The sequence below is a fragment of the Phaethon aethereus genome (assembly GCF_964289735.1).
Source record: "Phaethon aethereus genome assembly, chromosome: 25".
NCBI classification, from domain to species: Eukaryota; Metazoa; Chordata; class Aves; order Phaethontiformes; family Phaethontidae; genus Phaethon; species Phaethon aethereus.
In genome coordinates, this window is record NC_138601.1 from 5905553 (window position 1) to 5923187 (window position 17635).

Here is a 17635-nt window from a genome sequence, read left to right on the forward strand (position 1 = left end):
CGTAGTGGATAAATTAAGCTTGGCTCAAAAGTGTTCGCCAGACTGGGACGTGTGCGGCTTACAGTCCATCGCTTTACAGATGGGGAAGCTCTGTTTCCTAGGCTTACAAGGAAGCAATGCTCAGATGAAGACAAGGGAGTCCCTTTTCAATTTAGATTCGCTCCAACGCGTGCCAGAATTTCACCAACTTCATCAAAGCACGGGTGCGGAGCTGCCCAAATCCATGGGCTCCACCCAAATTCCCAAGTCCCTCTGGGCTCTGCATCATACAATTAAAACAAAGATTGCATGAAAAGAAGCAGCACAAGGCATTCAGATACGGACATAAATAAATAGCTAAAATGAAAGGGAAGCCAAACATAAGACAGCAATCCTTCATCACTGTGACCTGGAATAAAATGCTGCTATCTGTCTGAACACAGTGCCCGATTCTGCAGAGCAGCTCCTATAAGAGGAAGGTGAAGTTCCTCAGCACCACACTGAATCAGGCATTGAATGAAGAAATGACACAAAAAATAAAATAAATTAAAAACCTTTTTTTTTTTTCCTCCCAATCACCCTTTTAAAAAAAGTAAAACCCAACCCTAAAACATGCCCTAAAATAATTAGTCTAAAACTTCCTATAAACAAAGCAACTTATTCCAAATGGGAAGAGGGGCAGGGGAACTCAGACTCTCCCAGAATAGCCTATGTTTCTGTCTGCACCAGTTTGGGGTCCGCTCCCACACCTACACACACACTTAGCTTTACACCCATTAACTCTAATGGGGCCATTAATACTTATAAATTAAGGATGAGTGTAAGTGTCTGCAGGATGAAGGCCACAGTCAGGCACCTGGCTTGCCGAATGAGCTGCTGGCACTCACGCTTCCTGTTCAGACTTTGGAGATCCTTGGAAATACTTTTTCTCCTCTTCAAACACACCCTGTAAAAATCAGCGTGGCTGGCTTGCACCGAGTGGTTCCTTTCTCTCAGTCTCTAGAACCCCTAGGTCCTGCATACAGCTCATCTTTTAAAGACACTAAGAAAATTAATTGCCAATTAGAGCAACATCCATGAGATCATCATCTTCTTCCCCGATCAAAAACTCAGGGCTAGCCCGGGATGGTCGCTCAGCCGAGAGGATAGCACTGCTTGTCATGGAGAGAGACTGGTCAGCTGAAATTGGGGACTTAGACCAGCTCTCTGGCTTCATGCTGTGAGACTTCTTCTTGTCTCTGTCTTTATCTCGATCCCGATCTCTGTCCCGGTCTTTGTCTTTCACTTTTTTCTTATCTTTTTTGTGCTTCTTGTGTTTTTCTGAGCTATATTCAGGCAAAGGCCTAATGCCATCATCAGAGCTGGGGCTGTTCTGATAGGACTTCTCTGCTATGGAAGAGCCTGACTCACTCTCACTGTCTATGTTTTGGGGAGTGTATGCTGGTGACTTACTGTGGCTGGGAGAGCAGCGTTCGTGTTTTGGAGTAGATCCACTGATTAGAGGAGACCCATAGCTTTTGGAAGAAGCCATCTGAGGCCTTAGGCTATCCCCACCTCCTTCCCCAGGTTTCTGCAAAGTTACTTTGGCTTTAATGCTAGGGGAACCACCATCGTGTTTGCTGATGATAATTTTGGCCACTCCAGTGCTTCCAACGTTTTTGGAATCTGAAGTCTTCTTGGAAGAGTCAACAGACCCTCCAGAAACAGAGACTTTAGATTTCTCTTTGTCACTCTTCTCACGTTTGCCCTGGAACTCACCTCCAGACATATTGTGTTTGGAGGACATAGTATGGCTTGAGGAATTGGAACTTGGCCCCATTTGTCCATCCATTGGGTCATCTCCACCAGGCCCGCTAGTGACAACCCCATGTTTAAGTTTGTCTATGACTGCAGTCAGAGATGGCTTCTTGTTTCTGCTTGGAGATTTGCCTTTGGAACTTCCATGCTGGTTTTGAGATGAAGACATGGAAGACCCACTAGACGAAAAGGAAGATGAAGATGCTGTTGAAGAATTTGATGAAGGAGGTGGTTTCTGCGACATAGACCCAGAGGACCCCATTCCTGAAGACGATTTCATACTTGAGCTTGATCCGGTCCCAGACATATGGGAGCCTCCAGAACCTGAACTGATAGGTGACTTTGCTTTAGACGATGGGGGAGTACCTGGGACAGCTTTCATGGGAGAAGCAAGCTTGTCAGAGCCTCCTGAGGGTCTAGAATGAGATGGAGAAATGTTTGGTTTACTCATGGAAGGGTTCATAAGTGATGATGGCTTTCCTTGAGGTTTCATCTTGGTACTTCCAGAACCGCTGCTGAGGCCGTGTTTGGTGATGGGGGAGGATCCAGGCTTTCCCACCGACTGAGATGAGCTTTTGGACTGACCTGAACTTGAGCCACCTTGGCTTGAGTAGAGGCTGCTGCTCATCTTTGAGCCAGAAGACCCTTCTGATTTGCTGCTTTTAATTTTGCCTGAGGTTGAAGAGGAGGAAGAAGAGGAGGAAGAGGAAGAATGGCTATGATGGCTTTTGCTGCTGGAGGAGGTGACAGAGCCACTACTCGTATACTGCCCATGTGAAGACGGTTTGCCAACAGTCACTGTTCCTTTTGGGATCTGAATGGTTATTTTTGGAATAGGAGGAGTAGCTACACCAGGAGGAGTCTGAGATCTGCCTGAACTCCCAGGAGATTTGGACCCACCTGTGCTTGCTGGTGGCGTGAAAGGCCTGTTTGATGAACTGTGAGAGGGAGATTTCCCATCTGTCTCCTGCTTTTTCCGCTTTGGAAGTTTCTCTTTACTTTTACCATCACTGGATGGCGTCCGGCTGCGCTTCCCCGGCTTCCCGTCTATCCCAGGACCTGCCATGTTACTTCCAGCACCATTGCCTTCCTTTACCCGTTTCTGAGACTTCTCTTTTCCTAAATCTCCCGTGTTCAGCAAAGGGCTCTGACCTCCACTGTGGTGCTCCATGAGGTCAGAGGACCCCAGTGCTTTGCTTGCAGCTGCAATAATACTAAAATCTACCGTATCGGACTGATTGCTCCCCTTAAATTTATTTTCCCCCCCATCAGCCCCCAAGACTTGCACCCCCAAGGTAGTTAGAGCCTGGGATGCGTAACCCTTGAAATCATCAGTGTCTCCACTCTGACTACTCTCATCAAAGTACTCCTCCCCAAAGCCACTTTGGCTCTGACTGTTCAGCAAGTCAGGATTGAAATCTACTCCGTCTGGAAAAAAATGGTTCGAAGAATCGCTGTTGGGGCTCACAGCAGCATCTGCTATCAGGTCTGCTGGATCTGTGTATGGGTTCTCACTATTGTTCGTCTGAAAAACATCTGGGTCAAAGAGGGCACTTTGTGAATGTCCTGAACTAGAAGAGTCTCTTACTGGAGTACCAATGGGTGGACAGTCCTCATTAGTGGTGGGTAGCTTGGAAGCCTCCTCTGCTATATCCGAAAGGATATCAGTAACATCGGCTCCAATGCTGTCCGAACTAGAAAGTCGAACCATTCTCTGAATACTGGGCTGCGAGTGAGGTATAGGCTGTGGGTATGTAGTAGGAGGAGTGCTGCATTGGCTGGGTGCTGGAGTAATATGAGGGGTGTCCAGGGTATCTGCAGTCATGTTGACATCAAAAATGGGATTCTGGGAGTCAACATCCATTGAAAAGAGCTCCCTCTGGAAATCATCCTCAGTCTGATGCTTGGGCTTGTCGGCCGGCATGCGGGATTTTTTTTTCTTTTGCTTATTTCCCCCAGGGCCCATTTCCATTCTGGGGGAGCCAGAGGAAGAGTTCTGCCTTTCGAGAGGGCTGCTCCCATACAGAGTGGAGAAATCCTGAGGGGGATTCTCTTTAAGAAGGTTCATGAGCATGGGGTGGTTCTTGGTGTTGCTTGCTGGTGAGGATACTGGTGGTGGTGTGTGATGGGGAGGGGTTGGACTTGAGCCAATGGTAGACCCCACATTCCCTGTGATCTGCAACAAACTAGTGAGAATAGGGTTCTGAGACACTTTGCTGAAGTCCTCCCCATGGCCCACCGAGTCATGCCTCTCTTTCATGCTTATGCTCATGTTAAACAAAGTAGTGATGGGCCCCCCAGGAAAAGTGTTTGTTGGGGTAGTGGTACCACTCATTGGGTTGCTGCCTGTGGTCATGCCATACCCTGGGCTGCTGGCTGGGGGAAGATTTTTCTTCACCATATCTTCTACTGTCTCTGCAATGAGGGACAAGGCTGGTGTGTCTGCTTGAATCGTTTCTGCTTTTCTACGAATTGCTCTCATGGTGACAGGAATGGACATACACCTGCAAGACGCAAGACAAAGGGTTTAGCATGCATTTTGCTGCCCTACAGCAACGTTCACTGAAGACGTTTTAACAACATAAAGCAAATGGTAAGGCTCTTGGGCACAAGAGAGCAACAGGTCCAGGCACTGTAAATGCCCTGCTGTTCTGCTTGTATTTACACTTATCCCATCATGCTTATCTAGCCATGAGACAGCTGTGCCTTTATGCATTGCCTTGCAATCACAAAGCGAGAATTAATCCATCAATTAACTGAAATAACTAATAGCTGACAGATCATGAACTTGTAGATAAAGCACAGGATGCAGTCTGGGTTCTTACTCTGATTCTGCCAGGAAACCCCTTTGTCTAAGCTTGGCAAACCTAATTTCCTGCGACCCTGTAAAAATCAATGATAACGCCACATTCTACTCAAGGACAACAAGCTTGTAATGTTTTGAAAGAAAAAATAGCTATTCTCACTGAAGACGTCTGTGTCACGCACCATTAACTGTGTTCTGAATGGTGGCTGAGGTGGAGGAATCTTGACAAAAGGCCTGTGTAAATGACAAACTCCAGGGGAGCCCTTCCATGTTTTACAAGACTTTGAAAGCAACCAGCTACAGGAGAAGGCATAAATAGGTAGGCACCTCGGACATGCACCCAAAAATAAGTAGCTATGATTCAGCGTCTGGCATGGAATTTTCAATGGACTCCAAGCTTTCCTCTCTTCCAAACAACCACTACCAAAACTCACCCACAGACAGAACGGCTCCAAAACCGCTAGGATAAATACGAGACAGACACAGAGTTCATCTCTATGATTTGGAGTGCACGGTGGCACAAAAAAATCCAGCTTACCTTTGAACAACTTTGGCAATGAAATCATCTGTACAGATAAGAGCATCGGACAGCCCTTTGTACAGCTTACAGTTCACATGAGTAGAGTCTTGCACATCCATTACCACTAAAAGAGAGAAGGCATTTGGAAGAGATCAAAATCCTGGTTACAGTAGAAGAAAACCCTGCCATCCTTCCCATAAACACTCTCATGCTTTTACCGAATCCACTTACCACACACCAGGGAGTCATTCACAGGATGCTGAAAGGATACGCTAAAACAGGAGTCAGAAAGAGGACACACTTCAAACTGCAGGATCCCAGGAGAATCTGAAAGACATGGGCACTGTTACATTAGGGAACACAGGAGATGAACCAGAGGCACCAGCTCAATACCCCCATATAGAAGGGAAGGGGTATAGGCCTCATTTCTTATTCCTACACGTGAAAAAATTACCCAGGGCTTCTTATTATCCACACATTATATTCCACTTGATGCGGTACCCACCTTCTTTTAAAACGGTTCGCTTGACACAGCTGCCAATCAGTGTGTTGTATGCCACCTGATGTCTGATCAAATTGAGGATGAGAGGAACCCGTCCAGGGTGCTGGAAGGCGATTTTACTAATCAGAGTTCCTTGAAGGCTTCTTCCATCCGGGAGAGGAGCATCTTTGTTCAGAAAGTAACAGTGCTGCTGTCCTGGAAGAGCCTGACAAACAATTTCTGCTTTACTCCAATTACTGCTGAGTACAAGGCAACAACAGACATCTAGGAAGGAAAGAGCAGGTCCCAGATCCAAGTGATGCCAAGCCACCTTTCTGGCTGAAAATGACAAACAATGAAGACACTTTCCTTCCAATCTGAACAAGAAAAACATGATTTCAGCTCCTCAGAAGTAGTACTGCTGAACAGTATTCACTGTCCCCACTAAAACAGTTTCATACAGTACGGCATCCCTTCTGAGGAAAAGAGGAATCCTCTGAAGTTATCAAGATCCATCATTGACAAATTTAAGAACTAGGATTTCTCCCAAAGTGCTGCGATTCAATCAGCCACACATTACAGTCTGAACAAGATGAAGGGACAGAACCTGGGAAGGCTCAGTCCCATACCTCTGCTGTCATTCCTGCAGCTGCACTTCGACAGCAATGGATTTTTCATTACCTAATTTTCCTAATTACTGTGGTTTTGTCGGTATCTGAATTCTAATGCTTGGATAGAATAGTTTTTGCCTATGAATAAATATTGTACCAATTTCCTTTATCCCACCTGAAAGATACCTGAAACATGAAAAACCCCAAACTGCTCTGGTCGTAACATACTTACTGCATAGAAGCGCATATTGTGGTTTAAAGGTAGAGGATCAGCCTCCTTGGATAATTCAAACTGTGTGATCAACTCATACAACGGTATAAATGTGGGTGGTGTGTCGAACAATGGAATACCTGAGGGAACAAGATGGCACAGAATCATAGCACCTGGGAGAGATGGTGGGCCAGAGAAGGCGTTACCATCTAGTGGAAGAAACTTATCCAGGTTTTACTGAAAATAGCACAAAACCTTGAGCAACTTTTCTGGCACGCTTTAAAAATTAGCAGCTGTTTTTTAATAAAAACCTAGTCTGACAGATCTGCAACCCACCTGTGCAGCCCTGAAGTTTCTGAATGAAAGCTCGAGAGACTGGAATGGGACGTGGGAATTTCAGGAAGAAACAAGCTGGTAAGTCCACACTGTTGGCACTGGTGATTGACGAGAAAGACGGAGTTCTGAAATATTGAGGTAATACCAGGTATTATTAAACGCAGGGCATGACTCTGGCTTCTGCTATGAGAGCCAGACATACAATTTACTGTTAGCTCAAATACAAGCAGATTGTTTTACCTTCTTAAAAATTAAGACAGCCCTCAAAAGCACGTCACATGCCTGAAATACGTATTTCTTGGCTTAAAGACAGCACATAAGTGCTTTATATAATGCTATGACTGCATCTCCCCACTCTGACTTCAACAGAGGACTGAATGTTGAGTTTGCATCTAAACAAGGCTGCTGAGAAAGGCCTGGCAGACATGTCCTTCGCTTACCCTTTGCTGTCAACTGGATGAGAGCCCATAATCAGTGGTGCAATTGGAAGTTTGTACATAGCCATGGTTCCCTCAACTGTTACTGACACATTCATACCCAAAGACCGAGGAACTGCAAGAGGAGGCAAGAAAAAAATACCAACAACATAAGCTCATGAAAAAAAACAATGCAAGCTTTATGAATTAAACATCACTATCGTGGAAGTATCTTACTTCCTCCATAAGGCACAGTTTTCAGTGTTCACCTTCATCACTAAATGGACTACAGCCAAACTAGGTATGCTACCTAATGCTCTATTTTTCTCTTCCAAGGTAGACCAATTGCATAAATCTTAAAATATATTCCAAATACAGATGCAAGTTTGTACTACGCTTTTTACAAAGCAAAACAAAGAATCATTTTCGACAATTTCACCCTCTTCTTTCCTGAGACCGGTCTCAATTTTAATTGGTACTTTTTGTCATTTTAGTGAGACACAGATGTCCATGTACATGCATAAAAAATAATCTTCCACTAAGATGGCAGAGACAACGATTCCCACAATAAAATAAATCCCATGTTAGCAATGAAATTCACACTAAGGGAAAAGGCTCTGTCTGCAGACTGTCACCGCATCACCCTTGGTAGCAGTCCAGTTCAAACTCCAGAACAGCCACAGCGTTCAAGAAGATGGTCAGCTGAGCCAGCATTTACACGCGGGCTTATTAAACCTGTGTCCATAAGTCAACCTATGATTTTCCTGTATTACAGGGTGACAGCAAAGGGGAGCTAGACTGTTGGAATTCTGCTTTCTGCTCCCCTTCAAGCAGTAGTACTCCACACTAGCTTCTGAAGCTGACCTACCATTGCTCTCATGCAAAATAACGGCGGCTCCAGTGCCATCTTCAAATAAATCATAGGGCGAGACATAATACTTGAGATTCATCAGAAGACCTGTGGGAGAGAAGCTTTTGAACAGGCACCCTGACGATACAAGTTAAACCGATCATTACTAACCCCTGTAAACCATGTAGTATTTGCACTGTAACACAGCACACGCAGTGCAGAGCTGCTAGTGCACCCTGAAAGAGTTCTCTGCTGTCAAAGACACAGACATGGCCATCTGCCATAAAAGTACTGTGTGTGGCTTTGTAAAGAAAAGCTGGCTTTCTAGATCATGTGGGACTTACAAATACTCAACCACCTTGTTCCTCTTTTAGTTTGATTAGCATTTTCCGTTACTGCCATCAGTTAATGTAAAACTAACGTCCATTAAGGGGATCCTGAAAAAAGTAATTTTTATTCTTTTCTTTTTTAATTGTTAATCAAAGATACCTCCACTCCTGGGGGTGAGATAGCCAACACTGCCATGAAGAATCTTGTCGAGGGGATTTGCATTGGTGGCTTGCCTGCAAAAGAGGCCATCACAGGTCTGTAACATGCCAGAGTCATACCTGAAGCCAAAAATTCACATGCTTATGGCAGTCTAAGATTTTATCTCAATATATACACGTCTCGGTCACACAGAGGTAGTGATCTTAAACTTCACACTATTACAGGCAAAACAAAAGCTGCTTTACTCTCTGCAGTATGGATGGTTTATCCATTGAATCTACAGCCGTGAAAAATGGTCAAATGTTTCTCCATTTCTTACTGTAAAACATATTACCGCTAATCCACCTAGTTACAAACTCTTTACCTTCCGGACTTTCTTTCAATTGAATTCTGCAGTTAAAAAGGAATTACTCAGAAAGCTCCAAGCAATTTATCTATGTATCTATATATCTTGCTCCCCTGCTAGCACAGGCCTTCTATAGCCTCAGCATTGTACTTCTTAGCAATAACGTCAGACTATACAGGCACTGATGTGACACTTCCTGGATATACAATATGTGGCATGAACAGAATCAGTCAACATGATGCAGCGTTACTGAGTAAAAACAAAACCAACGACAAAAAACAACAAACCATATAGATGTCCTTACCAATACATCCCTGCCATTTTTGAGAGATCCAGCTCTAAGGACTGCAGAGCTAAGTACATTTTAGTTTTAAGTTTGCTGGGGAAAAAAAAACAACAAAACAATGTAAGAAAAATGGAAAGGAACTCTGCAATGAAATCCAACTCAGAGAACTGCTGGCTGACAAGCTGCAGTACTTGCCGTCAGAATGAGCATTTAGAAATTATAATGTTTCATTCTGCATTGCCACTTCACATTATATCCTCCGTACCTACCGTGTGCACATGCAAGCCATGGTGATGAAGTCAGTAGGATCACACACAATGAAAATTTAAACACAGAACTAAAAGCTTGTAGATCTGTTTAATTTTATATACGTGGTTGTAAATAAATATTATACATATTCTAGACTTACTTGTCTCCTGGCAACTTATACAGGTTCACAAGCCCCCTTAGATGCTTAGAAAATTCATCAAAATTTTTCTCTCTGAAAGGAAGAGGGAGAAAAAGTAACACATATTCAAATTTGTAGCAGGTAAGGTTTTGTTTGAAAAAGTAATACTAATACAGACACTAAGTCACTTAAGAAAAGACTTTTGCTACATGAAAGCTACAAAATATGTTCTTTAAATGATCCAGCTTTAATGATTCGCATGAATGCTGTGCTGTGGCTTCCAACACACCATGCACAGCAGTCAGAATCAGAAATATCTAAACCAAAGTCAGAAAATCGCCTGGAGAAGTAGAGAGACTTTGTGGGGAAGGAACATTTATAAAACATTTTGCATTTCCAGACATAAAATAGCATCAGATCACTACTGCAAAGAGAAGCCTGTCAGAAAATGCAATAAACAACTCTTGTTGCTCACCTCAGATGTTGCACCAATTCTGGGCAACTCTGAAAAGGAAAGAACATACAACGATATCAATGTTGAATGCAGCAATTTCAGGCTTTGTGCAGCACAGCAACTGTAAAATACCAGGACAGTAAAATTTCTGAGCATCAGGTTTTTCATGAGAAGCAACACAATGCACAAAACTACACATTGCTATGGTTCCAGTTCTGCTTGTCAACCTCCTCTGGGACAAATTCAAGCAATACTCTTTCCTCTTAAACGACTAATTTGAAATAAACTTTTAAAATTGTGAAGCCTTAGGTTGAAAACATAAGCTCTTATACAGAGATATTAAAAGTGGTCTGTTTTCGGAAGAGTGTCTATGCCAATGTAAATAGCAAGTTCAAACTCTCCTATGCGTGCAGAAGGGAAGTAAAGCCATTTTCTTTCAGCATTTCATGTTTCAGTACTTTCCATTAACAGATCTAAGGTTTATAAGATTAATTTCCCTATCCTTCCTCCAGAAAAAAAATTTCTCAGAAACACAGAATTAACTTCCTCACATAATTTTGCCAGTTATAAAACCACTCAGGGAAAAAGAGGGACCATCAGCAAAACGATCCTTGCACACATACACTACATCGATCAGATTAACCCACAAGAACAGACTACTCCATGGAGGCTTTTACTTTCCATTAGAACAAGCAGCAAAGGTGTAACGCTAGGTCTAGCGGAACACTCAACATAACGCGTTTCCAAAAACCTGCCAAAATGTCAGTTCCAAAAACACAAAGGCATTAGCCTCATCTTTGTCAGTAATACATACCACAGGGTTTTCTCCATGGTGAGCCACCTTGACATCACACAGCAGCCCTGTAGGATCTAACTGGACTTCCACATAGAACATGTCTGAAGTGATGTAACATTCAGTGCCATTTGCACTAAGGTGAGATCCAAGGCTTACATACAAAACAAAACAAAAATTGCCATGAGATGCACACAAAAACCAATCAAACCAGCAGCGAGATTAGGATGTGTACAGATACACAGGAAATGCCTTTGCCATAAATTAAAGACGACCTACCCATTTTGTCTAGCTATGGACTCTAAGCGATCTGTCATGGCAGGCAGAGAAGATACTAGATGGAGAGAGCAAAAAACAAGGCTTAGTGAACCCCAGGGATGAGACATCAGCATTAACATTAACCTCACCTGGTTACTCCCTCCCATGCCTGCTCACACCTTCACATACGAAACTACATACATTATCCCTTCTCAAAACACAGGCAGAACAATTTGCATACAGAAAGCCCAATGCTCTCAGAACTGCAAAGAGAGAACGGGTTTTCTTCCGCAAGTGGAATTCAGGTACAGGCATTTACAGTAACACTAACACATGCAATCTTGAGTGGTACTGACTGGCACCAACATAAGCATGCTCATGTAAAGGTGAGCACCCATGCGCTAGGAACACAGTGAAACGTGTTAGCAACAACCTCACTTGCTTTTATGATTCAGAGTATTTCCATAGCACATCGCTGTTAAGCAGTCTGCAAAGTGAATGCACAGAATGTACCAACCTTTTAATGCCTTCTGCAAAGTCTCCAAACAGCTCACCAGATGTTGGTGCCCCCCAGAGTTCATCACAACTCGCTTTTCCTTAGTCAGAAAGAAGAAAAACGTGCTTTTTGTGTATCACTCAGTAAGAGGGAATTATTGCAACTTTTGTTCAGTCAAGTGAGATTTATTTAGGTAATTAAAAGCAGATTAGATTTCATCCCAAAATTACATCCTCATTTTGGTTCCTGTAGGAGAACAACATCCATTTTGGAAGCAGGTGACAAAGGCAGGCCTGGAATTGATTTATTTTCTTTTAAGCAACTTGCTCATCTGGAAGAACAGACTGTAGCAACTTTTTAATAGGTATAACCTTACAGTTATAGAAGAGACGACACAGAAATAACGAGACAGGCAAACTTTTAACACCACAATATAAGCAGAAGACTTTGATGTAGCTCTCCCCTGCCTCCTGCTCCTCCCTCCCCCCCACCCAGAGACCAATATTTCAAGCCCGTGTTTGACTAAGCCAACACTGAGTTTTGAATATCGCTGAACCAGTGGCAGATTGCTTTACAAAACACAACATCCTGAAGCAGCACACAGTAGAACAGTTTGGGCTTCTCAGCGCTGGCTGAAACCACAAGTTTGACCCTCTTCCTGGCACTGAGTTGACAGCTGCCCCATGCCAATTAGACTGTAGAGTGGGAGGCTGTAATCAGGGAAGGCAAAGGCACACCAGACAAAGGGTGCGGACATCACTCCCTCCCCTGGCCATTGCAGGGTGTGAGAACTGGCACGCCTCAACCACACTGGCCCAGGAGGAAGTCAAGGCTTGTACAAAATGTAAAGCACTTCGAAGAGATCTAACAAACCAACAACAAAATTATTACTAAAGAAATTTCAGACACCCTCCTGCTGAGATCCCAACAATTCTCACCATGACTTGACGGACTAACTTCATGGTTTCTGTCCAAGGTCTGTTTTGGTTGTACTTTGCGTGAAGTCTTTCTAAGAGGGTACTCATCTTATTCAGCTTCTCCGTTTCTGTAAGATGGGGGAATATTCAGAAAAAAGAATGAGACAATATTTTAAGTTTTACAAGTAAAACAGCTTGGCAGTTGTAATGAAAATACTTTCCACCTTTAAGCTAAACATGACTTCAAAAAACTTATGTACTGATGATTTATCCCTGTGACTTAGACCTTAAGCTTAAGTAAATGTTAAGGACATATCACCAGCTATCAAAACCTAAGGACCATAAAATGCCTACAGGCTCGTTGGGAAAAGCCCAGCTCCTATTCTACACACACTCAGAATGACATGACCCCATCAGGTTAAGTACTGGCATGGCAGGAATATATCGGGGCACTGTTTGAAGATACAACGGCACAGTCTAAAGATGAAGCTTCCCCAGGACAGGAGAGTGTAGAAAAACATTGTGTTAAAGAAGCAAGGTTAAGCTTTGTTTCCTGGATTCCCCTTCACTGTTCATTCTTCCAACCCTCCAGCTCCTTGTACAGTAAAGATCTTCACAGACCTTTCCACCCCCAAAAACCTCAACCAAATTGGTCCAACTGCCAGTTGTCACAAATTCTCTGATCAGACACACTTCAACCTTACACTACCTTGAAACCCAAGGGCTGGTGTCTCCTCGGTGCTGTTCTAGAGCCAGGGCACAGCTCTGTACACTGTGAGATAATGCAGCAGTGGACGACTAGGGGGGTCATGGATCTCTACCAACCTGGAACCTACTCAGCCTTTACAAAACACCTCTCATATCCCACAGACTCCCATCTACGGGTGGTTCTACAACCTAATTTCTATACATTTTAGCAAGTCCCACTGTTATGAATAATATCTCTCTCATGAGAGAAAAGGAAGGACATAGGATCAGTGACTAAGCAAAGAACTAGTGTTGGACAGTTTAGCTAAAAACATTCCACAATCAAATGGTTCATTTTGTCCCTACTAGCTAGTCCGACACATGCACAAAGAAAACATAGATTTCGGGAGTACTGTAATTTTGTCTTTTTTTGCTAAGAGGCAGCTTTTTCGACACTTGCATTTGTCAAAAAATCCTAGCGGACATCACTGCCAAAATAAACCCTGCCACTGGCACTGGCGGGTCCAAGGCAAACAGATGTCTATGACATTTTAACTGCCACAGCATGCAACCTTGTAAGCCCTCACCTGCAAAGTCTCAAGCGTTTGTTTTCGTTATTGATGCATGTACAAGTTCACAGACCTAATGTTGACCCCAACAAATCCAAACGTGAGAAATAAATAAAACGTTTGCTAGACCCTTTCAGGCACTTTGTACCTCTCAGCTACGGTAGAAGCACAGGACGGTTGCAGCTGGAAAGGGTGGTCACCAAGCCCAAGCCCTCTGCCCAAGCAGGCTGTCCCAGGCCACGTCTGGGCGGATTTTGAACCTCTCCAAGGACAGAGACCCCACCACCTCCCTGGGCACCCTATGCCAGTGCTCAGGCACCCTCACAGTGAAAAAAAGTCTTTCCTGATGCTCAGGTGGAGCCTCCAGCCTCTCAGTTTGTGCCCCTGGCCTCTGGTTCGCCTCCGAAATGAGCCGGGGTCCCTCTGCGTTACTCCTTCCCTCCCGGTACTTATGTACATTGGTAAGATCCCGTTAAGTCCAGGGACAGGAAGAGTTCTGCCAGATTTCGCAGCCTCACGAGAATATTCGATTTTATTTTCTTCCAAAATGGAACTACCCCGCAGCCAGCACAAAGACCCAGAGGCCCAGCCGGGGGAGCGAGTGACGGCACCGGGGAAAGCCCAGCACGGTGCCACCGGCCGCGGGATCCTCGCCCTCCCGCCGGACCGCAGCCCCGCTGCCGCCTTTCGAGGAGGCGCCTCAGCCCCAGCCCAACAGCGAGCCGCGCCGGAGCCTCGGTGACGCCGGGATGCCCCGTCTCCTCAGAGGGCCGGCGGGAAGCCCTAGCGCCTGCCGCGCCCCTCCGGCGGCACTCACCCTCGGCGCCGCCCGGCGCCGCCTTCATGCCGCGGGCAGGGACGGGCGGCCCGCGGCGGGCCGCAGCGCCGGCGTCACGGCGGGCCGGGAGACGGGAGGGGGGGTGGGCCGCGGCCGGGCCGCTGCGCGCGGCCTCAGACGGCGGCGGCCGCCGCCATCCCTCCGGCCGCGGCTGCGCTGCGGCGCGCGGCGCCTTCGTCCTCTCGCGAGAGCCGCCGCCGCGTCTCGCGAGAGGGCGGGAGGGCGCGCGCGGAGAGGGGGGGTGGGCGGGGCGTGGGGCGGCAGGCTCCGCCCCCCCAGCTCGCCTTAGCCGCCGAGGCGCGGAGCCGCCGTGCGTTCACCGCCCGTTACCGGCCGCAGCGCTCCGGTGAGCGCGCTCCTCCCGGGCAAAGGCCGAGCGGCGACCTGCGAACAGCCTTAAAGCCCAGCTCGGAGGAGGGCGGTGGGAGGCCGGGGCCTGCGCGCCGTGACAGGCTTCGCGAGGCTGAGGGGTGGAGCGCGCGCCTGCCCGCCGGCGGCGCCTCCATAAAGATTTGTTGAGGGGCGGGCGCTGTCCCCGCCCGGCGCCCCAATAAAGTTTCACTCGAAGCCGACGATCGCGTCATCGGGCGGCGCGCACGGAGGCGGCTCGGCTCTCGCGAGAGGACGAGCGCGCCCCCCCACCCCCCAATCTCCTCAGAGAGGTCTCGCGGGATCGGCGGGCAGCCGGTGGGGCGGAGGGCGGCGGTGGTCTCGCGAGAGGCGGCCGGATCTCGCGAGAGTTGGCGGGTGCCCCCCTTGGACGCGGAGCCGTTTCGCTTTGGGAAGTGAGCGGGGGGCGGCGGCGGGGCGCGGCGGGCCGGGCCGGGCAGGGGGGCGCGGGCGGCGGCGCTTGGCGGGCCTTCCGGCTGAGGGACCGGCGCGGCGGGGTCCGAGTGCCCGGTGCTGAGGGGGTGGGGAGGGATCGCGGGCCCAGGCCCCGCCTTCCCGGGGCGCCCCCGCGGCGGCGCTGCCCTCCGGGCCTGGGCCCCTCGGATGAGGCGGTGAGGCCGGTGCCCTTCCCCCTCCCCTCCCGGTTCCTGCCCGCCCTTCCGCCTCCTCCGGGGCCTCGAGGCGCCGCGGGGCCCCGCTCCCCATGTAGGACGGGGTGTTGGCGGCAGGGAGGGCTGAGGCCGGGGTGAATGGTGCGAGGAGCAGGCGCTGAGGAAGTTTGAAGTTTGGGGGTTTTGGAGGATTCCCCCCCTCCCCTCTTTCGAGCACAGTGGAGGAGGAATGCCAAATCCAGAGAGACATGGGGGCAAGAAGGACGGGGGCGGCGGGGGGTCCTCGCAGCACGCGCCTGGCAGCGGGAGTTCGAACAGCAAGGAGAGGCACCGGCTGGCCTCCAGGCACAAGAGGCATAAGTCCAGGCACTCCAAGGAGTCACCGCTGGCAGCCCAGGAGACAGCGGCACCCTTGGGCGCGATGATCAAGCCGCTGGTGGAGTATGATGACATCAGTTCGGATTCGGATACCTTCTCAGATGATGTGGCCCTCAAGCTGGACAGGAGGGAGAACGAGGAAAGGAAAGCGGACAGGAGTGAGAGGATACAGAAGCACCGGCACCACCAGCACAAGCGCATTCGTGAGCTGATGAAGAGCAAGCAGGCAGAAAAAGAGAGGAAGTTAGAAAAGAGCCTGGAGGCATCCAGCAGGTCCGGGTCCACCAAGGAGAGAATATCGGGATCCTCCAAGAGACTCCTTGAAAGCGAGGAGCACCCGAAGTCACTGGCCTCTAAGAGTAGCAACAAGGAGTCCCGGTCAGCCAAAGCGCACAAGGAGAAATCCAGGAAGGATCGGGAGCTCAAGTCCAGCCACAAAGAGCGCAGTAAAAGCCATCGGAAAAGGGATGCTCCAAAAAGTTACAAAACAATTGACAGTCCGAAGCGGAAATCCAGAAGTCCTCACAGAAAATGGTCCGACAGCCCTAAATTGGATGACAGCCCCTCAGGAGCCTCCTACATCCAGGAGTATGATCTCAGCCCTCCCCGCTCTCACACATCCAGTAACTACGATCCCTACAGGAAGAGCCCCGGCGGCTCCTCGCGCCGCCAGTCCATCAGTCCACCCTACAAGGAGCCCGTGGCCTACCAGTCGAACACTCGCTCTCCCAGCCCTTACAGCCGGCGGCAGAGGTCCATAAGCCCCTACAACAGGAGGCGCTCCTCGAGCTACGAGAGAGGCAGCGGGTCGTACAGCGGGAGGTCACCAAGCCCTTATGGCCGACGGCGCTCGAGCAGCCCTTTTGCCGCAAAGCGGTCTGTGAGCCGAAGCCCCATCGCCAGGTGCGTGCTCTCTATGTTGTCTTCCGTGCCCTGGAGAATGGGGAAGTGTCTGGGGGTGTTTCGGGGTGGCTCTGAGCATGGGAGGAGTTAACCCCCTTCCTCATCTCGGTAGGGCCCGGGTCACTGGCTGCCTCATTTGGCTGCAGAGTGAGCTGTGTGGAATTGCTTTGGTTGGATTCTTGGCAATTCCCTTTAAAATGATGTTTACACTTTGGAAAACACCTCCCTGACTGGCGGTAGGCAGCGTCCATGTTGGCTCTCAGCAGAGAGGCCTAGGGCTGAATGAGCTCCTGGGATTAAATTACACCCACCTCTGGAGGTGGCCCCTGCAGAAGGGCCGAGGCTCTGGGGAGGGTTGTGCTCTGAAGGGAGACTGAGCCTTTCAGCTCCTGATACGGGATCGGATGCGCTTCCCTGGCGAAAAGTTCAGCTAGGGAGAATGTTTTCACCTATTTCTGGATGCCTTTATCTGTTTACTACATGTAGAAACTTGATCACACTTTTCAGGAGTGTGGCTTGTTTTGAGCATATTTTGGTTTTTCTGACCTGACTTGTCTTTCCTCTTCCATTGAATTAGAGATGACCACATGTAAACTCCATCTTTCTACCCTAAACTTTCTTTTCTTAGTACTAGAGTTTCTTGCTTCCATTCTGAAACCAGGGAGTTCTGGAGACGCGAGTAGGAACCAGCTGTATTTTGGCTTAACTATAATTTTCTCTTTTTTTCTCTTTAGTCAGTAACCTTGCTACAGAAGGAAACTATTATTCAAAGGTAGTGCTAATTCTGTGTTTTATTTCAGATGTTTGTTACTCATCTTGTTATAT

General features: G+C 47.7%; 2 protein-coding genes across 3 annotated transcripts in view; one reads left to right on the forward strand and one right to left on the reverse strand.

Moving 5' to 3' along the window:
- Positions 1 to 1030: 1030 nt before the first annotated feature.
- MED1 (mediator complex subunit 1) lies at positions 1031 to 14535 on the reverse strand (the record flags this gene model as incomplete). Its single annotated transcript, XM_082010613.1, has 17 exons — positions 1031 to 4280; positions 5121 to 5226; positions 5334 to 5429; positions 5608 to 5809; positions 6427 to 6545; positions 6742 to 6866; positions 7182 to 7293; positions 8026 to 8115; positions 8497 to 8570; positions 9147 to 9221; positions 9538 to 9609; positions 9992 to 10020; positions 10785 to 10917; positions 11043 to 11097; positions 11539 to 11617; positions 12456 to 12562; positions 14508 to 14535. The coding sequence occupies 17 exons, from the start codon at positions 14533 to 14535 to the stop codon at positions 1031 to 1033; spliced, it is 4752 nt and encodes a 1583-aa protein (XP_081866739.1).
- A 1223-nt stretch (positions 14536 to 15758) lies between these two features.
- Positions 15759 to 17635, forward strand: part of CDK12 (cyclin dependent kinase 12) — a gene marked incomplete at its 5' end in the record, with an annotated part of 28195 nt that continues 26318 nt past the window's right edge. For both annotated transcript variants that reach the window (XM_082010704.1, XM_082010705.1), the window contains one exon: positions 15759 to 16810. In XM_082010704.1, the coding sequence (XP_081866830.1) occupies positions 15759 to 16810 (1052 nt within the window). The remainder of the gene's footprint in view (positions 16811 to 17635) is intronic.